General features: G+C 41.3%; 3 protein-coding genes across 7 annotated transcripts in view; 1 reads left to right on the forward strand and 2 right to left on the reverse strand.

The window, feature by feature from the left end:
- The window catches only part of TADA1 (transcriptional adaptor 1), a 28,623-nt gene extending 28,258 nt beyond the window's left edge, over window positions 1–365 (reverse strand). The window contains exon 1 of one of the 3 annotated variants that reach the window (XM_061634091.1): window positions 45–365. Coding sequence is in view for 1 of the 3 variants with exons in the window: in XM_061634090.1 (XP_061490074.1) it covers window positions 45–118 (74 nt within the window). In the remaining 2 variants the exon portion in view is untranslated. The remainder of the gene's footprint in view (window positions 1–44) is intronic. The other 2 variants (XM_061634090.1, XM_061634092.1) reach the window with 2 other exon arrangements.
- Window positions 331–20,030, forward strand: PRDX6 (peroxiredoxin 6). Its single transcript, XM_061634097.1, has 5 exons — window positions 331–598; window positions 8,410–8,566; window positions 16,314–16,460; window positions 17,802–17,948; window positions 19,240–20,030. The coding sequence occupies exons 1-5, from the start codon at window positions 507–509 to the stop codon at window positions 19,369–19,371; spliced, it is 675 nt and encodes a 224-aa protein (XP_061490081.1). The 5' UTR covers window positions 331–506; the 3' UTR covers window positions 19,372–20,030.
- The window catches only part of ANKRD45 (ankyrin repeat domain 45), a 36,678-nt gene continuing 22,443 nt past the window's right edge, over window positions 10,079–24,313 (reverse strand). For 2 of the 3 annotated variants that reach the window (XM_061634093.1, XM_061634094.1), the window contains exons 5-7: window positions 22,798–22,936; window positions 13,606–13,650; window positions 10,079–12,722 (exon numbers count right to left, since the gene is read on the reverse strand). In XM_061634093.1, the coding sequence (XP_061490077.1) occupies window positions 12,712–12,722; window positions 13,606–13,650; window positions 22,798–22,936 (195 nt within the window). In that variant the 3' untranslated portion in view covers window positions 10,079–12,711. The remainder of the gene's footprint in view (window positions 12,723–13,605; window positions 13,651–22,797; window positions 22,937–24,313) is intronic. The other variant, XM_061634095.1, reaches the window with a different exon arrangement.

The following is a 24,313-nucleotide window of genomic DNA, read 5'->3' on the forward strand; positions in this document are numbered from 1 at the left end:
TTGGAGGAATGCAGAAAAGAGAAACAAGCACACTTATCACTCACTGCTTCACATTCTCGCCCAAAGCCTCGCTCAGGTTCTTCTTGGCTACCTCCAGTTCGCTCACGTACGTCGCCATGGCAAGCGCGGCTTTTAGAAGCGCCCGCCCACTTTAATTTCACCACCCAAAACGGCAGCATTAACCTCAGAAACAATCCTTACAGCGCTGTTTTGTTTTTTTGTTTCGCATCAACCTTCTTGGTCACAAGAAAAGGTCCATAAAGGTTTTCAGCCTTTCTCCAAAGCAAGCCTGCATCTTATGCATGCTGGGAGAAGGCCCCATTGAACGCAGCACTGCAACATTAGGGGCGCCAAAGTGGAATTTTCCATATGCCCGCCCCACGGTCCGGCCCCTTCACCCACGCCCCCTTCCTCTGCCGTGCTGCAAGTTGCTTTCTCTTCGCTCCCACCTTGCCTCGGTCTTCTGTTGCGCGGACAGGACATAACTAAGTCGCCTTGCCGTTATCATGCCAGGCCTGCTGCTGGGAGATGACGCGCCCAACTTCCAGGCGGACACCACGCACGGCCCTATCCACTTTCACGAATTCCTGGGAAGCTCGTGAGTACTAACTAGTAGTGGTGGTAGTCGCTGCGTAAGGGCTGAGCTTCAGCTGTTTGCTGCCTTACTCGATCGCGTCTTGCACGGCCTTTATTGCCTTAGGAGGATAGCGCTTTGACCCCTTCTTCCCCTTGTACTGGGCAGGAATGGAGCCGCCGCCACCAGCCCTTTGTTGCAGACAAGACCAATATTTTCAAGGACTTGGGAAACCTTCTCGATAAGGAAAAGCTAATGGAAGTGCTTGGTTTAGAAAACAAATGACTTAAGTAGAGGAATGTTTCACCCTTCCTCACATTTTTTGCTACCAGCTGCCCTTTGGAAAGGATTCCAGGAGTGGGAGGTTGGCAAAGAAGACTTGGGAGCCTGGTCTAGCTGTTGTCTCCTTTCCCAGGGTGCCCCCCCCCCCCGCACCAGTTGCCGTCTGGGAAAGAACTTGTTTTTGTTTCGTACATTATTTGATTATATTCTGATTTCACTTGTAAGCTGCCTTTAAAGGACTTATACCCTAAAAAGTGGAATAAATGAATAAATAACGTATAAAATTATGTGTAATGTGAAGGAAGTGGATGGACAATTTTTCTCTCTCTCTGCTGATACTGGAACTTGGAGTCACCCATTGAAATTGATGGTCACTAGATACCGATTCACACAATGGCTTGGTTCATGTGACATGCTAAGCCAAACCTTGACTTAGTGAATGCACAAGTGGGAGGGCTCCTGGAGAGGAACTTCCAGCTGACTTGTTTATCCCTGGCCCTTGTTTGCTGTTACACTGCACCAAGTTAAGCCAATATTTACCTTAGTATGTCATCCAAACCAGGACCCTCAGTTAAGCTTTCTAACCATGAGCTATAACCAAAGTTTGTTCTCATGGTTATTTCTTACTACATTAGATCTCTTTATATCTGAAGATCAGATCTCTGAGCAACCATGAAATTCCCCAGAACAGAATATGATTACTTCTAGTTGATTAATATTTTTCCCTCCACCTCACGTTTCCTACTGTTCTTTGGAACCATTAGCATTGGTAAGTCTTGCTTTCATAGTGTCTCCACATCCAGTGATTATAACAAGACAAGTGAAATTCCAGGGATGTATTTGTATATGCATTACATGTTGTGCATTACAACACATGAGTGGCATAAAATGGTATCCATCAAAGCGGTGTCAACATGCATAAAATTCTATTGGCATACTCATAGAAGGCACTATTTGAACTTAAATATGTTTCATATACTCCTTAAGGATTCTGAAAAGGGCTTATGATTAGGGCAGGTTTCCATCTTCAATAATATTTTTCAAAATCTCTTTAAACTGTATATACTAAGCTAGAGAAAATATGCAGTGGGTCCTAGTAACTCAGAGAAGCACTGGAAAAAAGCTATGCTTGTTTCGTGTGAGGATATACTGATTTATACCAAAACTGCTAAATTTTTAGACTCAACATTCAGTCATTTCCTGAAAGTCATATGGTAGGCTTGGAATTCATAACATAAAATTGGGCTCTTAGCACCACTGAACATGGGATTAAATTCTTTGTAATCGCTGTTAAAGGCACAAGAACCCTGTTTTTCCCCAGTGCCAACTCTAAACTAAAGTCTCAATTGCCATCCTGTACCCACTTAGCTGGAAGTAAGCCCCATTAAACACAAAGAGAATTACATCTGAGTAGGCATGTACCATTGTACTGTAAATTAACTATCCCTGGTCTTTAGCTCCTGCAAAGCAGGAGACATGCCTAACCCTCTTTGCAAAGTTGACTTTGGGGCGGGAGAGAGGGATTGTTTAACATTCACCCACACTTATAGTGTAGTAGCATTTGCAGAAAATTACGTCTAGGCGCTACCTGAACTTGGGTGAACCCAGCACAAGAAAGATTCATCCTGGTTGCTAGGGCAAAAGGAAGGGCCAGCCATGGAGATTCCAAGGACTGGAAAAAAGACAAGAGGCAGGCAAAAAGAGAGGGCAAAAAAACAGCTCTTTAGAACCCCAGGGATTCCTATTGCCTGATGTCCAAACAACTGGCTTATCAGTCACAGCTCTGATTTCACTTAATGGCTTAATAACACTTGACAGGCAGGAGGAGCCAGGCAGGGTCATTTCACATAAATCATTTAGAAGGGTGCCTGCACATTTCCCCCCTATACCCTCCTTTTTAGGAGGGCGAGATGCTTACTTTTTTAAAAAAAAATGAAAGCTGAAATTCTGGGCTACCGGATGTGAGCACCATGGCATTCACAGTGACAGGTTAGTGACCCGTGCTATAGTAACTTGCCTGCCATACAGGTCTTTTTTAAATGGATGGCTTCTTAATCTGTTCCTTATTTTCAAAACCATGAGGATTATGAAGGCTTCTCCTTAATGAAATCTGATTTCAGTTTTCAAAAGGAAATTTACATAAAGGCATGTTGTAGAAGATACTCAGAAATCAGCAAGCCCATCCATAGAGACCACAGGGGTGGGGAACGTTTTTGGCTCTATGGGCCAGATCCTTATCAGGCCAAATATAACAGATGAGTGGGGCTGCCCACCTGTCAATCACATTGCATCATTATGATGCAATTATGTCACATGATTGACCATTGGGTGCCCTTTGCAAATCTCCCCACACTCCCCTATTAAGCTTCCAAGATCGGGGGCTTAAAGGGAGAGGGAGGAGACTTTTAAAATGCTTTAAGACAGTCTCCAAGTTCCCATCTGGAGCACAGGAGCTGTCTTAAAGGCGTGCAAAAGCACTCTTTGAAGTAACTTGTGCTTTTGCACAGGGCTTTAACCCCTGCTCATAACTCATGAATTGGAATTAAATCCTGCTGCTATGGCTGTGTGATCTTGCTCCTTGCTGAAAACAGGTTCTCACAGGCATTGCAGAATTAAACCCTGTCGTCCTGCCCATCAGCTAATGTCACCAGTGATGTCAGCTGGTGGGTGGGTGGGTGTGGTTTCGGGAAAAAGTCTTAATGGGCTAAAGTGGGCCCAGATTGGTTCCTGGGCTGGAGGTTCCCCACCCTTGTTCTACAGACTAATCTATGCAATCTACCTCATTTTTTGCTAGAAGCTGAGATAATGGATCAAGCAAAAAGTGACTTCAAAGAAGATAAATCAAGATGACTTGAGCCACCTATTGCAGAAAGCAATCCTACAAAAACTAGGGGGTTACTGTGATCTAAGAGAAACTATTTGCTATCAAATATAATTGTTAACCAGTTGGACTCTGTTGATCATCCTTCTTGGTCATTAGAATTTTATGGGATATTTTCTTTTCTTCTTTATTTGTGGTTCTTCTAATGCTTTTAACTAATCAAGCTCTTGAGTGGGAATTAAATGTTTCCTGCTCCCAGGGACCACAAGGTTAAATTATGGAAAATGTATCATGAATTTTATCCAACTCTTTTCTTGAAGTCACTGAACGCTTTGCTTCTGCAGATGTACTAGGAAAGCTTTTACAGTTAGGAAGACTTTTACAGTGTTTCATCATCTTGTTTCTAACCTACATTGGTTGTATTTATTTATTTATTTGTTACATTTATACCCCACCTTTCTTTCACCATGGAACCTAAGGCAGCATACATGTGGTTCCCAGGCAATCTTCCAGGCACTGACCAGACCTGCTTGGCCTCATGTGCTTTCAGACCATAGCTTGGGACTATGTGCTTGTACTTGGACAGTCATATCTCAGCTTATTAAACTGATATCTGCATGGACCTTTTACTTGTGCATGCAGTCCCTTCATTTCTCTTATTATGGCATGGAGACATCAATACAGGAAGTCTCTCACCATAAAAAAGCAAAGGCAGCCGTATTGGTCCATAATAGAAAAAATGCCAAAATCCACACTTGGGCAATAACTTTTTTACTACCAATCAGAATGTCACAAAATACAGGCAATTACAGTAGTGCTGTACACAATAAATGAAGAGACCCAAATATATACAAATAGTATCTATATTGTACTAATACAATATACAAGAAGCCCAGTACAAAATTTTACATGCATATACAATATCCCAGATAATGGGCGGCTTGCTAATGATGGATTTAAAAACATTATGGCTTGCACCCACTATTGTCTCAAGTTCAAATGGATCAGACTGGTAGTGCTCTCCTTATTCAACTGAACTAAATAGCATGCAGTGACTCTAGAATAATACTTGCAGCACTGTTAACAGCAAGCATGTCAGTACTGCATGCTGGAGGTTCATTTTTCTTGTAGGCAGCAATGTTATAAGATTTCTTCAAAACTAGAACACTAATTTGAGACAACAGTTTATTACGAAGTGAAGTATCAAAGGTTGAATTATAACTTTGATAACTTTTCCAGTTTAAGATATGGAAACATACATGATCATAGGTTTTGCAATAACTGTATCTTATAGCTCTAGTTTTACAGGACGACCTTGAAATACAGTGTGGCTATTCTGAAAGATGTGAAAATACGAATGTTTCCAAAGTAATTGTTTAACTTGTTTATCTTAACTTGCAGTGCTAACTGGCTGAGTCAATATTTGTTTTCTTTATAGTTGAGGAATGACACTGCAATTCCATGGTTTAAGTATTAAAATGCTGGCATGCAACTGTGACAGTTGGGAGGACAAAGGGCGGATTGCTGTCGCTTTCCACAGCTTATCAAGGCTCAGTGTGCTATGTTTGACAAGAGAATGAACCTTTGAATTGGGCAAGTTTGCAGGGCAGAAAATGTTACTTGGCTACAAGGCAAATGAAAACCTATCTACTGAAGACTAGGGAAGAATTATGAATGTGTAGTATAATTCACTTTTTGGTTTGTCTGCTGCATGTTCTGTAGTAATTCTAAACCACCTGACAGGGCTGGTATAGGAAAACAACTGTACAGTGTTGTAAAATGCATGTTGAAATCAACAGTGACCTTTTAGGGTTCCAGACTATTCCTAGCCTTGCTTCTAGAACAACGGGGAGATATTACTCTTTTTCCATTGCTGAGGCTTACATGTCGCATACCTTCCCCTGCAAAGCCCAGGGGATGCAAGTTTCTCAATTCTATCCCTACCCACTTGAGATAGGGCTATCCTGATACCAAGTTAAGGCAAGAGATTATTAGTAGTAACAGGCTTTTTTGCAAAATGAAGCAGAACATATCCAAATACTAAGACAGCAATCAGCGAATGTGTAATGAGTCCCAAGTGATCACAGTTGCTCTTTACTATTGTGAGTGTCTGGTTTTAAAAGAGAGAGTTGAGCATGAAAACGGCATGAACATTACCTGTTATCCTGTTCCATTAATGGAACCTTGATAAATTACAGACCTCCATGTAAACCTAATGTGTACTAGCAGTCGGGACAGAAATCCTAGCTAGACATAAATTCAGTGGTTCTGGAAACACCTTCTGAGCGGTAAATCTTTTCTAATGTGGTAAGCATGCATTTATTTCATTTCTTCCTTCTGATGAAGTGGACAAGGTGCTTTCAGCCTTAAGGCCAACCACCAGCTTACTCGACCCTTGCCTGTCATGGCTCATTATGAGCTGCAAGGACAGTCTGGGCAAAGGGATCAAGGCGGTGGTAAATGCGTCCTTGGAAGAGGGTGTAATGCCATCAGCCCTCAAGGAGGCAGTAATAAAACCAATTTTAAAGAAGCCCTCCTTGGATCCCCAAGATTTGAACAACTTTCACCCAATCTCAAACTTACCATTCTTGGGCAAGGCGGTTGAGCGGGTGGTGGCGAAGCAGTTGCAAGCGCAATTGGAGGAAGCGGATTATCTGGATCCATTTCAGTCGGGTTTCAGGCCTGGACATGGGATGGAAACAGCCTTGGTCGCCTTGGTGGATGATATGAGGGCAGCGTTGGAAAGGGGTGAGTGCACCTTCCTTGTCCTGCTGGACCTCTCAGCGGCTTTTGATACCGTTGACCACGGTATCCTTCTGGATCACCTGGAAGGGTTAGGCATAGGGGGCACTGTATTGCAGTGGTTCCATTCCTTCCTCTCTGATAGGCACCAAAGAGTAGCATTGGGGGATGAGGTTTCGGACCCTTGGCCTTTCACTTGTGGGGTGCCACAGGGCTCCATCCTCTCCCCGATGCTATTTAACATCTATATAAAGCCGCTGGGGACTATCATCAGGAGATTTGGGCTGCAGTGTCACCAATATGCGCATGACACGCAGCTCTATCTCTCATTTAAATCTTCACCGAGGTTGGCTGTAGAAACCCTGTCCAAGTGCCTGGAGTCGGTGAGTGGCTGGATGGGAAGGAATAAGCTGAAGCTGAACCCTGACAAAACCAAGGTACTGTTCGTGGGAGACAAGGGAAGGTTAGGGGATTTGGACCTGGTGCTCAATGGGGTACAATTGCCCCTGAAAGACCAGGTCTGTAGCCTCGGGGTAATTCTTGACTCCCAACTGTCCATGGAAGCTCAGGTTTCAGCTGTGAGCAGGGCAGCGCTGTATCCATTCCATCTGATACGGAGACTACGCCCCTACCTTCCCAATCATCTGCTCCCATCGGTGGTACATGCCTTGGTCTCCTCTTGCCTAGACTACTGTAATGTGCTCTACGTGGGGCTACCCTTGAAAACGGTCCGGAAGCTGCAACTGGTACATAACACAGTGGCACGCCTGATTAAAGGCAGCCGCCGGCAAGATCATATCACTCCAGTGCTAAAAGAGTTGCACTGGTTACCAGTTGCTTACCGGGCCCAATTCTAGGTGTTGGTTTTGACCTTTAAATCCCTATACGGTTTCGGCCCAGTTTATCTAAAGGAGCACCTCCAACATCATCAGCTATGCCACCCAACAAGATCAGCCTCAAAAGACCTCTCCATCCCATCAGTCAAAACAGCCAAACTGGTGAGGACTAGAGAGAGGGCTTTTTCAGTTGTGGCCCCCACCCTGTGGAACTCCCTCCCAAATGATCTCTGCCATGCCCCTTCAATGATGATTTTCCGCCAGGCCTTGAAGACCTGGCTCTTCAGGCAGGCTTCTGGGGTTGGCTACATTTTATCTTCATTGTTTTTAGATTTTTAATGTCTAGGTATTGCATGCCTATTTTGTACGTTGCCCAGAGTGGCTGGACAGCCAGCCAGATGGGCGACTAATAAATTCAGTAAATAAAAAATAAATAAATAAAATTTTATAAGTTTGCAGCATATTGTCTAAAAGGTACTCGTCTCATGGAGGAGGGTGTGTATTTAATGAAAATCAGTGACTGGTTTATCCTTAATCTCTAAAGAGTAGCAAAGGGAGAACCAATCGTACAGTGAGGTTTGTACCCATAGCAGCAATGTGTTTAGCTGTCTAAAATGACAATGCCAGCCCTTAACAATATTCAAATTGGCTGTAGTATACAATTTGAGATTAAGCATTAGTGACTCACAATATCTTGCAAAAGAGTAGCTTCAGCTATGGGGTGGTATACAAATGCAATAAATAAATAAAATAAAGAGTAGTAGTCATTTTAAACAAAGAACAGTATGACCATTGGGGCAAACTTTGCACTGTGGAAAGCTATGGTGTGCCCCCAAAGACAAAAGAAAAAATGTGGGAAGACCAGTTCTGAGTCATGGAGGTAGTATTAGCAATCAGTGGAGCAGCAACTGTGTCATGCTTCAGTTCAGAAAATATTAACTCCCCATGAAGAATGGTGTTGATTAAGATGATGCCAAAGATAACTAAGAGAGGACAAAAATGTAAGAAGGAAGCTTGTTCAACTTTTAACTAATGTAAAAAGAAACTTTAATTGTACGGTCTGATTAAGCCATTTTACTGCTCCTACTGTTTGTACTACCAAGTTTTAGTGTTACCTGCTCATCAAGACTATCATATGGTTATTTTTCTTTCAGATGGGGCATCCTATTCTCTCATCCACGGGATTTTACTCCAGTGTGCACAACGGAGCTTGGTCGAGCAGCAAAGCTGGCACCAGAGTTTGCCAGGCGTAACATTAAAATGATAGCCCTATCTATTGATGATGTCAGCGATCATCTCTGCTGGAGCAAGGTATTATAGAGACAAATAATGATACTAGTTAACTGAAGGAGCGTAGGACTCGCAGGCTTGGTTCGCATAAGGATGAGCCCCAGTGACTCTTGACTCACACTCCACACTCCCTTCCTTCTCTGGAGCATATTTAAGATTAGAAACTTCTGCTTTAGGTTAAACATAGTTTAGCATTACATATGAACCCTAAAGTGTGGTTAAACCTAACTATGGTTTATGGAAACAAACCAGTTTCATAAACCATGATTCTGTGGTTCATAAACCACAAACTAATCATAATTAAGACTTGCGCAGTTTGTCTGTGTTTGGACGTCATAAGCTGCAGTTAGTATAAGACGGAAGCAAAAGCACCTAAACTCCTCACTGGTGTGCTGGGGGGGAAAGCACACCACCTTGAGGTTTGCTGCAGCTTGCCCTCTGTTGGCTCTGTACAAGTGTTAAGCACAACTACTAAGTGAAGTCAACTAAAGCATTGCCACTGCATCTCCTCCATTGCAATGCAGACCAGTGCAGTCCAAGCTCCTTTTGATGTGAATGAAAAATGTGCAACAGCAGAGTTTGGCGAACTGTGCTTTATAGGCATTGTCTGTTTCATATCTCCAAAACAGGAACTGTGCTCATCCTGTGGCATTAACATACCACCATTTTGGCTCAAGTCAGATATTGGGCTCGTTCGCATATAACTCTAAAAGCACGATTGCTAAGCAACTCTAGAGCAGCTCTGAGCCTTTAGGTTTGAATTCAAAACTATGACTGGCGCAAACTATGGTCTGGCATCATGCTTTTCTGTGAGAAACATGATTCTCCTTTTCTAGCTTGATCTTCATTTTTGTTCCTTTTCAGTAAATATATTTCATTAATTATACACAGGTGTTTGCAGCTTGACTGGGAAGTATGGTATCTTCCCTCATAGGAGCTTTTTACTCCTGTACTGCTAACTGTAGAAGCAACATCGTGTCATAAGTATATTGGGCACTAAAGTGGTTATATGTTTCTGTATTGGTGACTTTGCTGATCTGACACGTGGATTATTCTGTTGTACCAGAACTCATGGTTCTGGCAATAATAATGTTCCTTGAATAATATGATTCCAAAGCAAGAACTGCTGGATAGGGAATAGATTCCTAACACTCAGGCTGGCACCAAGGTGATGCCTTCTTTGTACTGAGAATAACTGGCAGTCCCTCATCTTTATAAAATGGATTAAGATTTTGATTGATCTTCTTAGTGATGAGTATCAGAGTTCCACAAGACAAAACACTGGTATCTAGGTTCCAAGGTGAACACATAATTGTAGATAAATATTTAGTATATTTGTATGCTGCTTTTCATCACCAAGTGACCTCAAAACAGCTTCCATAGCAAGAATAAAACAATATAATAACAATTCTGAACATAAGTCAATAGTATCAATAAATAACACCACAAAATATCACAAAACAAGTTCGAATCTCAAATCAATCTAGTCTGCAAAAGCTAGAGTATTTATTTACTATATCCCAAAAGTGGGCAGCTTGAAGGTTTGTAACAAGTAGTTAATGTGTTGAAGGGCTGCAGCTAATGTGCATGTTTGAGCATGTAACTGAAATAATCACTGTTAAAATATGTGTTCCTTTGTACTTGAAACCAATACCAAGATACTATATGTGGACTTCACGGTGCAGTTGAAAACAAAGGGTATGTTTCGATTCTTTAGCATATTTGCTATCATATTATCAAGCAAATTGCTACAACCATAGGGGCTAGAAATGGAGTTTTGTTCAATGGACAGTTCAGCAAGAGTCTTTGCACAAGTTCAGAATGCATTTAGAGGTGCTGCAGTTTTACCTCTGTACTATTCATTACTGTCCATAGTAACAGGATTGCATAGTTTAATTGCAATCCAGGAAGCATTGTGGTACGATGCAGCATTAACTTTTTTCTTATAGAGATGGTCGTGGTACTGAGTAGTATTAAGTTGCCTAGCTTGGCATTAGCAGCCAGCAGGTAGCAGCCCTTCTGACAATGGAACAAAGTACTCAGTTCCTTTCTGACTTGTTAACTGTTCACAGCAGAATCACATGAGTGCCTTATAGTCTGCAGGGATGTTAATGGATTAAGGAAACATGGCCATTGCTGATATTTCTTCACCAAAACACTAAAGGAAATGATTGCATCACATAACAGTAGTTCAGTTGTGGTGCAGCTGTGGTGTGGTGCCAACCTGCTCAGTGGTGCAGGTTAGTCTTTTATTTTATTTATTTATTTATTTCTTGATTTATATCCTGCCCTTCCTCCCAGTATGAGCCCAGGACTTTCAAGATGAGAAAAGAATATGTGAGGATACCATTCATGGACCCTTCATGGATCTCTAAAGCTTTTTTTCCAAAGCTGCCAATCACAAGTTCCAAGGTTCCACAAATGTTGTCTTGGTGCTCACTAATCATTTCCCCCCTCCCAATAAAAAAATCCTTTGGCATGCATAGAGGATATTAGAAAGATGCAGGGATTTCTCTAGTTTACTTTGAGTTATAGAGAAGGTGCACCAGGAGTCTCTTGAACTGTTTAATTTCTCCAATTTCTTGATTTCCCCAAACTGCAGCACAAGTGGGAAAATGTGCTGCTGTGTGTCTTTCCATTACCATGTGCTTCTATGTCTCTTTTTTGGCTTGTTATGTGCTGCAACTACTCTTTATATAGTAGATTTAGTTTAACTTGAGTTTATTAATTCGTATCCGGCTTTCTTATTTTGGATTCTGGATGTAATGGTGTAACAAGCTTCTTGTTAAAACTGACGACTTTAAATTGATTTTAAGGTGAGGAATTACCCATTTAGTTAGAAGGATCTGTCTCAGTCTATGATTTATTTATTATTTTTTTATTTTATTTAATTTATATACTGCCCTAAGCCCGGAGGCTGTCTTGGCGGTGTACAAAAAGATAAAAACAAGCGCAGTGTATGAATACAATAATACAATAAAACAAGAAACAAAACAAACAAACAATAAAAAGAACCAAACAACATCCAAAAAACAAAATAATGATGAAAATGCTATTAAAACACGCTTTACAATGCCTGGGAGTACAAAAAGGTTTTCACCTGGCGCCGAAAAGATAGTAGCGTCGGCGCCAGGCGCACCTCATCGGGAAGGCTATTCCACAGTTCGGGGGCCACCACGGAAAAGGCCCTGGTTCTGGTCACTACCCTCCGAGCTTCTCGATGGGATGGCACTCGGAGGAGGGCCTTAGATGTTGAGCGCAGTGTCCGGGTAGGTTCATATTGGGAGAGGCGTTCCACCAGGATGCCTTTTATGATGCATAAAAAGATTAAAGTTTGGGCACAAATATAAGAGGAAGTAAAGGAAGTGCCCCTTGCCAAGCTGTCCAAAATGTCCCTTTAAAATGCTGTGCCAAATAGCTGATAATGCCACCCTGTCAAGCCAGCCAGTTGTCTGAGAGCACAGGGGAAGGTTTGTTATAAAGTCACATTATGTGATAAAGACAGTGTTTCAGGGACAGTGGGGGGACATAACTTTGTCAGGCAAAGATGATTTCCTTCCAAGGCTCTGCTTGACGCTTTCTCTAGATCACCAAATACATATAAAGGAAATGCAAAAAGAAAAAGTACAAACAGAATATATTTTGTTCAGTGTTTGGAACTGTTCTATTTTTTTCTTGGATCCAACGCAGTAATAACACTGGTTGTGTATCTTTCCAACATGTAGAAATTATCTTTAGAATGAAAATGTGCCATTTGACCAGTTGTCAAAAGTGAAAACTAATGCCTTGTCTCCAAAAAAAAGTACAGGTATCCATTCTGGTCCATTAAGTAAAATCCAAACAGCAGCAGTAGCATCATTCTTTTATTGGGCTCAACTAAAAAGCCAAAGGAGTGAGGAAGTATGAACTTGAAAGCTTCTTTGTGACTCTAGTTGGTCCTAGTAAAACAAAAAGCAATTGCTTCTCTAGAGAGCACAAGCATGCTTTAAGTGTCTACTTGTTGGACAGTAAGTAGAAAAATAAAAAATAAGTTATGTCACATTTGATATCTGAAAAGTGAATAAAGGTTGGCTGTCTTCAGACGAGAGATGGTAAGTGAACAGTAGCATTTGTGTTGAGATGTCAGTGGAACGTCAGGATGCCATTGATGCCGAGTGAAAAAAAGTTTAGTGTTCTCCTGAGGGGGGAAAATACATTCATACATATATCAGAATAATTGATTTTATTTAGTTGTCTATAAAATTAATTTTCATAGAAAGATAAACACTTGGAAGTGAAGCCTTTGATTTCTTTTGTACCAAGTACTGACTCTAGATTGACCGCAGAAGTCTCTAGAACACATCAGCTGAGTTCACTTCTAATCACTAATGTGCTTTGGGAATTTGCAGTATACCTCACAAGAGTTATTAAAATAAAAATCCTTCTTGTGTGTGTGTGTGTGCTTTAAAAAATTACCACTTCTTTACTTGAAAGGTCTTCAAGGCAGATTTTATTTAAAGCATTTTATACCACTCATCAACTTAAAAGGCTCCCAGTTTATGCATAAAATTCAGACAAATGGGAAAAAAGCAGAATTGGGTGATTCTAAAGAATGAAGTATGTTATGCTTTGAAGCCATTGAGGTACCTCTTGTCATCCCCTTGCCGGCCCTATTCCAAAACTGCAATATTGTTTTTGTCACAATTTGCTACTGCCTTCTCTACCACATCCCCATTCTTTATGTGTGATATACTTTATGGATAGCTCCTTAGTGCATCTGCATTCAGTAGGTAGCTCAGGCCCAGCTTGTGGTCCTTCTCAATTGCAGCCTGTGATTCAGCCTGCACAGGAGATGGATCATCTGAGAGGAGACTTAATAGAATCTATCTGTATAAGGTTTGAAAGAAATTTTAAGAGTTTCTGTAGTGGTAAGTACACTACTATCACCAAAGCCCTCTTAAATACTTTATACAGCCAGATTGGTCCTTAGCAACTTACTATCAAATACTTACTGTTTGGCTGAATAAGGATGCTAATCACAATTATTTGTGACTCTAGTTGTAGCTTAGGTTGTCACTTACCAGAAGGAATTCCTATTTTTTTGTTGACAACAGAGTCTTGCACACCTGTATTAACAATGAAATATTTTTAGTCCTGTCTCCAAATAGGTGGGCTATATGTACTTTGCTTAATCCTGGCCTGTGAGAGAGGCTTGATTTCTATTTAACCATGCACGGATTAGGCTGAACTGTGTCATATAGTTCATTGGAACTTGTATGTAAGACCTAGTTCTCAATGAGATAGTAAGCCATTGTTTGGGCTATACCGCTTCAGATTACAGGTGGGGGTTCACATGACTGAGGCTTCAGTCTTATACATTCTTAACACCTGGAGTAAATATAACTGAATGGAACCAAGCAGACATGTGCATAGTATTGTGCTCTGAATTTCTCTCTAAAGAAAAAAATGCTTACATATGGAAGTCTAGCTCAGGTTTACCAAGGAGCTGGTGGTGATGAAACGCATGAGACAGAGACTAGAGCGATGTTGGCGGAAGACTTGAAGCGAGTCTGACTGAATATGGGCTAGAGGCTCCTTGAAGGCCTACGCCGTGGCAATGCGGGCAGCAAAGAAATCTTTCTTTGCTGCCACCATTGCATCTGCAAGGAGCCGTCCAGCAGAGCTGTTTCAAGTGGTCAGAGGCCTTTTACATTCTGGCCCTGTCAAGAGTTTGCACGACACTTTGCAGATAAAATTGCTCAGATTTGTTCCGACTTAGACGCTAGAATTGATACAGTTCCAGGGGATGTAACTTTGGCTTCTGTCTATCCAGTAATGATGGATTCTTTTCAATTTGTTCGACCCGAGGATGTGGACAAGATTCTTGGAGAGACGACGGCCACTACATGTCTGCTTGACCCTTGCCCTTCCTGGCTTATAAGAAGTGCCAAAGAGGGTCTGGCTGAGTGGGTACAGAGAGTAGTAATGCCTTCTTATGTCAAGGCAGAATGCCAGGTTGCCTAAAGGAGGCAGTGGTAAGACCTTTGTTAAAAAAGCCATCCCTGGAACCCTCTATAATGGACAATTACCCGCCAGTGTCTAATATTCCATTCTTGGGGAAGGTAATAGAGTGTGTGGTGGCCTCCCAGCTCCAGGGATTCTTGGATGAAACAGAGTATCTTGATCCATTTCAGTCTGGTTATGGGACGGAGACGGCTTTGGTCACCTTGGTGGACGACCTACGCAGGGAGCTGGACAGGGGGAGTGTGTCCCTGTTGATTCTCTTGGACCACTCAGCGGCTTTTGATATCATCGACCATGGTATTCTTCTGGGTCGCCTTGTGGGGATGAGACTCAGGGGCACTGTTCTGCAGTGGCTCCGTTTCTTCCTGGAGGGACGAACCCAGAAGGTGGTGCTGGGGGATTCCTGTTCGACCCCTTGGCCGCTCACCTGCGGGGTCCCTCAGGGTTCAGTTTTGTCCCCTATGCTATTTAACATCTACATGAAACCGCTGGGAGAGGTTCTCCGGGGGTTTGGGGTTCGGTGCCATCAATATACTGATGACACCCAACTCTATTTTCTCCTTTCCACCTACTTCCAAGGAAGCTGTCTCGGTTTTAAACCAGTGCCTGGCAGCAGTGGTGGACTGGATGGGGGCAAACAAATTGAAGCTTAATCCAGATAGACAGAGGTGCTCCTGGTCAGTCGTAAGGCGAATCAGGGAATAGGGATACAGCTGGTGCTGGATGGGGTTACACTCCCCCTGAAGACACAGGTCCACAGTTTGGGTGTGCTCCTGGACTTAGCTTTAAATTTGGATTCCCAGGTTTCTGCAGTGGCCAGGAGCGCTTTTGCACAGTTGAGACTAGTGCGCCAACTGCGCCCGTTCCTTGAACCATCGGACATGGCCACGGTGACACATGCCTTAGTTACATCCCGCTTAGATTACTGTAACGCGCTCTATGTGGGGCTGCCTCGGAAGACTGTTCGGAAACTTCAGCTGGTTCAATGTGCTGTAGCCAGGTTGTTAACTGGGGCTGTTTACAGGGACCATACAACTCCCCTGTTGAAAAAGCTCCACTGGTTGCCAGTCTGTTTCCGAACACAATTCAAAGTGCTGGTGATGACCTATAAAGCCCTATATGGCTTAGGCCCAGGCTATTTATCAGACCGTATCTTCCTGTATGAACCTGCCTGGGCCCTGAGATCTTCAGGAGAGGCCCTTCTCTCCATACCCACTTCAAGTTTGACTGGTGGGGCTGCGGGATAGGGCCTTCTCGGTGGCGGCCCCTAGGCTGTGGAATTCTCTCCCTAGGGATATAAGAATAACCCCCTCCCTGCAGTCCTTCCGGCATCAAGCAAAGACTTTCCTATTTCAACAAGCTTTTGGTACTGATGGATGCTAAAGTTAGGACTGCCAGGACCTGCACTGCTAATGCCAAATATCGTTATTTTAAATTGGCTTTGATCCTCTTTTAGCTATCAGTCTGAATGGTTTTAATATTGGATGTAGTTTAATTCTATCTTAATGTAGATTTTGTATGTTTTAATTGTATGTGTTTTTATCTGGAAGCCGCAGCAAGTTCCAGTGTTGGAAGGATGGCGGGATATAAATAAAGAATAATAATAAAAACTAATAGCTTGTTAGGAAGAAGACTGTAATCCCCGTTCCTGTCTTTATTTTCTATGTGTATGCCAGGAACAAGTGAGTCCCACTTGTACTCTTTCCTATGTTTTTTGGGGTTTAGTATATTGGTGGCAAAGCACTAATGACTTCCTATCCTGTAGGACATCAATGCCTACAATGGTGACGAGGCCAAAGAAAAGCTCCCCTTTCCAATAATTGCTGACTCAAAACGGGAGCTTGCAGTTCAGCTGGGCATGCTGGACCCAGATGAGAGAGACAAGGATGGCATCCCTCTGACTGCTCGTGTTGTAAGTATTCATTGTCTCTTTTAACATTGCATTCCTACAATTTGAGCTTTCTCGCCGGATTACTAGCTCTTCTAGTATAATCCATATTCTCAGGAATAGATAACCCTTTTGCCTACATGCAGTGGTGGGTGAGTGCTTGGGGGCTAAAAGCCAGTGGGTGTGGTTGGCAGTAGCTTGGGCTATTAATACACAAACATGCTCATGCTAAACATATGCTCACATTCACCCTCAGTCATTCATGCTTGCTCACATAGTTTCCCCCTCTGCCATCAGCAGATTAACCAGCTGGGTAGCAAGGAAAGATTGCTATCAGATAGCAAAATTGTTTTCCATGCTCCTCTAACTCGGGAGCAATCGTGTGAGTCTGGTTGCTAGTGTCTTCTAGAAACCAGAAGCAGACAATCTTTCCCAAGTTAATCTGATGCTCTGGCTGCTCTGTGGCTTACCTGTGAGTGCTGAGGATGGCAAATGAGCTGCAACAGTGTTGGGTGGCATGATCAGAGGCTTTTAGTGACAACAGAAGGGGGTGAGGTGAAAGGTAGACATTCAGAAGAAATAATACACTGCTTTATTTTATTTCACTGAAGGGCATTGTTTTTAATTTTTATTCCACTGGAGGGAATTTTGTTTGTGTATTGCTTTGTCTTTGGCCATAACTACTGTGCCTTGCCTATTTCCATCTTTGGCCATACCCACAACTGAAAGTGACCCTTGGAACACTGACTACATTTGAATTTGGCTCTTAGGCTAAAAAGGTTCCCCACCCCTACTCTAAATCTAAAAATCGGAGTAATTTTACCTAGAATCCAAAGCCTATAAAGCATATTATACAAGAAATGGAGAGAAAATACTGCCCATATCATTTTCTGTCCCTGTTCCTTTTTCTGCTGTTTTAGATAAGGCAGCCATTTTGTGACTGACACCACGATGCTTTCTCAAAATTCCAGACGTGCTCACTGGCCCCAAAATTTTGGTGACCCTTTGCATAGAGATTTACATAGGAAGCATTTTTAGGGAATTGTTACTGTCTTTTAGATAAGTTACCTTTAGAAAAAGCAGCTGCTAAGATCTTTTCAGTTCCAACAGTAAAGAAATCTTATCACTACCATGCCAGTGTAGAACTACAAATGCAGGGTAAAAAAGATTATGGCTAGATCATTGTATGCCAGACGCCCGAGGAGAACACATCCCATGGAAGTGCTCCTTTCTACCAAAAGAACTGATGGAGAACTATAATTCGAAAATATTATTGGGAACGAGTGAATGTGAAGGATTGATTATAAAAGAAAAGCTCATGTACCATGATTTTCAGGTTCTCATTCTTTGCCTCCGCTTTTATAGGTGTTCGTTTTTGGGCCAGACAAGAAACTCAAACTTTCTATCCTCTACCCAGCAACCACTGGCAGAAACTTTGATGAGATTCTAAGAGTGGTTGATTCCCTGCAGCTAACCGCCGCTCAGAAGGTTGCTACCCCAGTTGACTGGAAGGTGACTATACTTTAATAACGCTAAATTCTGCACATTTGCCCATATAGCATGGAAGCTGTCAGATAGTTGTATCTTCCAAAATGTTACAGGATTCTGTAAATGCAACTTATGCTTTATGGAAAGAGGAGGGAAATACTGTCTAGTTCAAATAGGATAACCTAGCTAGATGACAGTGAGGTAAGCTTGACTATCTCATTACTTTTATCCAGTTAGCCTAAGGGACTTCTCTCAGGAGTCTATTGATACCATTAGCATTTACCTAAATCATTTGATAAAGGAGGGTAACTCCTCCTCCTGAGAAAATAAAAATTAAAAGTTGCAGATATGTATCTGAAAACTCCAAAATTAAATGAGTCATCAAGTCATAGTGACCAGAAGGTGGGTCTTCTTGAACCCTGCATCTCTTTTTCGCTTTATGGCTCCTGATCCATGCCCATCTGTTCCTGTCGCTATCTCAGTAAGTAACTGTTCCTCCTTAAAAAAACAAAAACCTTAAAATATCAAAATAAGCTTTTCAAAAGCACAGTTTGGTAATTGATTTGTCAAATTCTCAACTTTGGGTTCTGGGAATATAATATGATTTTGTTTTTGCTTGTACATAATGAAAAAGTGGTATTGAACATTATTTACAGCACAGTCCTTTGCATGTTTACTCAGAAATTCATCCTATTGAATGAAATGGTGATAACTCCCAAGTAACTAAGTATAGCCTAGTTTATTCACCACATTATATATTCCCTTTCTGCCAAGGCATTCAAGGTAGCCTGTATAGTTGAAATTGTAAAGTGCTTTGAACATTTTCATAGAAAGACAGTATATAAATACAGTACAAAACAGACAAAAGATGGAAATCTTCTCTGGACGTTGGTTATCCCTATAGGAGCTGAGCTTTTAAGGTCTTCCCTCAGGGCACAAAGATCTTTAAATATCCTTTCAACTGTTGATCTTGCCTTGAACTGATGGTGTGTGTGTTGTTTTCTCATGGCTTGACTAAATTTGGTTCTTGCATTTATGCAACCTTATATATAAGGCATCTATATGTAGGATTTGTCTGACTGTAGACACATCTAATCATTGGATATGCACTGGTGAATATCAATGTGGGAAACTGAATATACATTCCAGCTTCAGTGGAAGCTTATGTATAAGATGTGTTTTTTCACAAATGCAGTAAGCATTGATGGACTGAAGGTTCTAGTCTTTGCTGACAGATGAGAACTGGGGGGGCACTGTGTCTGCACCTGTCCAATTATGGTGCTTCTTACTAAACCCCCCCCCTCTTTCCTTTGAGCCTGGGGACCAGGTCATGGTAATTCCAAGTGTACCAGATGAAGAGGCCAAAAAGCTGTTCCCAGGAGGAGTTCACACCAAAGAACTTCCATCAGGCAAGAAATACCTTCGTTATACACCTCAGCCTCAATAGCAACTGTGAAGAGAGATCGAACAAACCGGAAAGCTGGTTTAACTGTGTAACTGTCTTGTGTGGAAGGAGATTTGGAAAAGATATTGCCAAGGACAGTATAGTTAGACTTTACTGTTTAGATGCTCTTTTTTTTTAAGTACAGTGGGTGAATCTCTATGGTCTAGACTTATAATCTTACCTAGTCAGTGTAGGTTTGTTCTATTCAGACATGTAATCAGTTGTTTTGGATTTACTTTAAATGAATAATCAATTTCTGTTCTCCAGCCATGTGAAACACTTTTTGGATAACATTCTTTGGCATTGAAAATGTTAATAAGTGGGCAAACAATTTCTTGTGCTCCCACATGTAGAAAATCACAAAATACACCTTAGCCAACCATACATTATATTGTAAAGGCTCCAAGGATCACATGAGGTAAGATTCTTGAGCAAAGTTCATTAGAAATTATTGTGAGCAGATTGTTTCCACAGCTGAAGCTTGTTGCAATTGTTGTGTGCCTTTATTTCAAATTAATATATTGTACTAATCAAAAACCCTAATTTAGAAAGGCTCATTAACTGTCCATTCTGCATAGGATACTTTGGACTGATGGCTTTACCAGAAATACTTGTAATTTTTCACCACTCTTATTGAGGAAATAAAACTAGCTATTAAAAGGTGTTGTCTGCTAGTCACTCATTCTTTAAAATGTAAATCATGCATTTTTTTAAAAAAAATCATGCATTTTGAAAATGCAGATCATGAAGCATACAAGGCTATATTAAAATCAGCTAATATAAGCTGGAAACCCATCAGATAATCACAGCTGTCTCTACTGCTATCTAATAACTACATGAGAATGGAAACAATATTGACTATAGAGTGGGGTGGAGAACCTGTGGCCCTTCCATATGTTCCTGGACTCAAATTCACATCAGCTCAAGCCAGCATGGCCAATGGTCAGGGATTATGGGAAGTTCATCAGCATCTGGAGGGCCATCATATCTGCTACTATAGAGGCTTCCATGAAATATGGAAAATACTGATAAATATGCACCTCACTATAATGATCCCCAAAGTTGTACTTGGTCAGGTTTTCATTCTGCTAGTATCTATTCATGTAAAATGTTATCTTAAACTTTGCAACAAAGAGTGATATTGCTTCAGCTACAAATTACCTTGCAACAGTTTCAGAGCTTGCAAAGGCCCACTTTCCACACCTGTTCTGGTCCTGTAAATTCACTGACTCCTTTGGGGCTGAAATGCCATATTCAATCTTGGCAGTGCCTGCGCTTCCTGTTGGGCCGAAACAGGTGTGACACAGCCTATCTATAGGCAGATTTCCTGATGTTAGATCAAGCAGCACTGCTAGAAGAAGGTTGTTTAAACCTTTCCCCTTATACCTAGAGCTTTTAAAAACATGATTAGTACAAAGCTCTGCAACCTAGCCCACCTTCAGCCCTTGAGAAAGGTGACTTACATTGGCTTCCTTGCTCCAATATGGCTAGCTGCCAACAAGGAAAGATTTGCTGCCATCATGGGCTAAGTGAGTTCCAAGTATTTAGCACCACAATCTTGCCTCAGAAATTCTTGGTGAGAGCTGCTGACTGGTGATAGCAGGGAAGACCAAGACACACTGCCTGAATCGTCCTGGCATCACACGGACAGCATGTTTTGTTCCTAATACTACATTTGAATGTAATTGAACTGTGTGTGTGAGAATCTTTTGTAAGCTACTACGAGAGCTTCTTGGGGTTATAAAATAGGATACAGGTATTCTAAATAAATAGTGACTTTGGTCCGTCCAAGAAAGGAAAATGATTACTTTTTAAAGAAATGAATCATGCTAGAGTACTTATATTTTAACTTCAGTTTTGTAAATTTCATCTTAAATGCAGTATTTGGTCTTGCTTTATTTTTGTTACTTTGGCTTATCTAGCCTATGCTGCTGTTAAAATGCTTTTAACTCTATGATCACCTAATGCTTAAATATTGCAAATAGCAATGTGTGGGAAACTGAAAAAATGCATATAACAGCCAAACAGCTGCAGAAAGAGCTTATAATTTATGTTGTATGTAGTTGGTTAAAATGTCTCTTGAGTACCCAGTCATTTTAATAATGTTTTCAAATGTTTTTATGTTGCTATGTACTGCCCTGATGTTTTGCAAAAGGGCTATATATTTTACAAATAAATAAATGGTGCCTGCCTCTAGTCTAGATCCTGGCAAATGCCTTTTACTTCATTAAATACTTCAGCTACTGGATTTTTAAAAATGCACTGGAGTGTTAAATCACTTTTTACAATTTGAAAAGGCTTGCATAAGGAGATTAGATACGAGCAGGAGTTGTTGTTGTTTCCATTTATAGACCGCTTACTATCTAAAAGATCTCAAAGCAGTTTAAAATAGAATACACAAGGTACCATAAAAAAGTATCAAATTAATTTACAAAGCAAAATATATAAACAATATCCATATGCATAAACATATACAGGAATAATGAATAAAACTCAAAAGCTTCTGGCACTGTGCCTTTAAGTGTTCTCTATCTCAAGCAATTGTTGGGTCTGATCAGAAAAGACAGAATGGAAGAGGAGAGGGGATCCAATAGAACACTTTGAGGTTAGTCCTATTTTTTAAATTTCTTTTGTAAAATGTCTTTAGCCTTAATAAAGTGGGCCATGTCTAAACTTGGCTTGCTTAGGAAAAACGTTGCAGGCAGGCTCTAAAACACAAGGCTACCTCCAGACAGGGCTGATTCTTGCATTGCTTATCTCCGTAATTTGGTTTTTCTTATTGCATTGTAATTTTATAATCTCTTCCAGGGAAGATTAAAGAATATACTTCTGACACAGGTGGTGAATGTATATTGTTTACCAAAATCAATTATGCCTCATTGACAAGATCCATTCTGCTTCCAAGATCCTGGGTTTTGCAGAATTTGGATGGCATAGAATTGTAAGCAAGGAAAGTGCTCATAAGTCCATAATTGTCAAGCTTTGCTATAGCCAAAGGCATTTGAAATACTTGTTTCTTAGTCGTAGGAGAGAGTTTTCCACTCGGGTGGAAATCCCATGAATGTATGAAATTGGATCCTGAGTTTATCTTGAGCTTTCAATACTTGGAGATAGAACAGTAGTTGGAAGCTTTTCAGAAGTTCATAAATAACTATAAACTATTGTGGGCAAGTTTCCCTCAAAGCCAGCTTCTTTTCTGTTACTGATTTTGCCCTTTAATATGCAGCTTGCTGGAGCTCTGACTATATTGTAGGGTGCAGTTTCCACTAACATGAGGTCCAACTTGCTTCAGCATCCTCTAGAATGTACAGAGTTTCCAAAGAAGATACCCAGTAGTATATTGAAATCTTTCTCTGTAAGAAAGGATCCCTGAAAAAAAAACCCTCAAAGAAACTTATATCTATTTAACAGGAGGACCCTGGTACTCACGGGGTGTAGCCAACTTTGTAAAGATAGGAAGCATTATGTCCTCCAGCTGCTGCTTCTGATCTACAAAATCTTGCATGGTAGGCTCCTTGGTGTTTTCAAGCCAATCTGACTTAGCTTGACAGGCCTTGAGAGAAGTATTCTGCACAAAGAACGAAAAGTTAATGCATCATAGCAAGCACGCTCTTAGTTCATTAGGATGGCCAGTACCACATTGTCAAACAAGAGGGTGCCAATTTGCATATGGTAATGTTCATATACATGCACACAAATTTTGAAATAATTATAATTTAAAGAGAAATACACCAGTGGTTGCTAACCTTTTTGGATAAGGCAGCATATTTTGAATTTTGACAGTGCTGAGGGTGCCAGTCACAGGGCTGCTGTGGGGGGCATGGCATAACAAAATAAGAGAGAGTACAATTGTTTCTCCCCCAAAACCTCATATTTGCCATAGGAAGTCAGCTATGTTCTGCTGGCCCTGATTGTGGAGATACAGCTGTTAAAAGCATAAAAATCCTGTTCCTCAATGAACACCTAGACAGCAAGAGACATGCCTAAGCCTCTTTGCAAATTTGTCGTATTTTGCATTTGTCATTTTGGGAGGGGATTTTTTAACATCTATTTGCACTTATTGTGTAGTAGCATTTACAGAAAATAACTTCTAGGGAATATCTAATTTCAGTTGAACCCACCATAGGAAAGATGCATTGTGGTTGCTATCATAAAAGGAAGGGCAAACTATGGAAATTTGAAGAACTACTAGAAGACTACTTGAAGGACTACTAGAGAGCCAGTGTGGTGTAGTGGTTAAGGTGTCGGACTATGACCTGGAAGACCAGGGTTCGAATCCCCACATAGCCATGAAGCTCATTGGGTGACCTTGGGCCAGTCACTGCCTCTCAGCCTCATGAAAACCCTATTCACAGGGTCGTCATGAGTCTGAATTGACTTAAAGGCAGTACATTTACATTACTAGAAAATAAGACAGAAGCAGGAAAAGTGTAGAAAAGGTGTGGGGGCAACAGAAGCTCTTTAGAACCCCAGGAATTCCTGATGCCTGGTTACCAAACAAGTCACTTATCACTCATAGCTCTGACTTCATTCATTGGCTAAAAACACTGACAGGCATGAGCAGCCAGGCTGGTTCATGTTACAGAAATCACTTAGAAGGGTACCTGTGCACTTTGCTTCATAACTTTCTTTCCAGGAGGGCTAGAGACTTACTTTTTAAAATAAAAGCTTAGCTTCTGCAGCACCTGTGCACCCACAGGCTCCAGATTAGCAATCCTGGGTCTAGAAGAACCCAACTTATTGGCTGCACCCCCAAACTGACTATAAGGCCTAAGGGCACAGACTTCTTTTGGCATAGGTAGACCTTAGAAGAAGATGGAATGTGTTGGGCTAAAAGATATTTTCGTACTGTTCCTTCTGTTGCTAATCTTTTGTTGATTCACTGTTAGCTGAATAAATGCCATTGCTTGCACATATCTTAGGAGTGTGTGGGTTGAGGGAAGGC

This window comes from Rhineura floridana, chromosome 6, assembly GCF_030035675.1.
Source record: "Rhineura floridana isolate rRhiFlo1 chromosome 6, rRhiFlo1.hap2, whole genome shotgun sequence".
NCBI classification, from domain to species: Eukaryota; Metazoa; Chordata; class Lepidosauria; order Squamata; family Rhineuridae; genus Rhineura; species Rhineura floridana.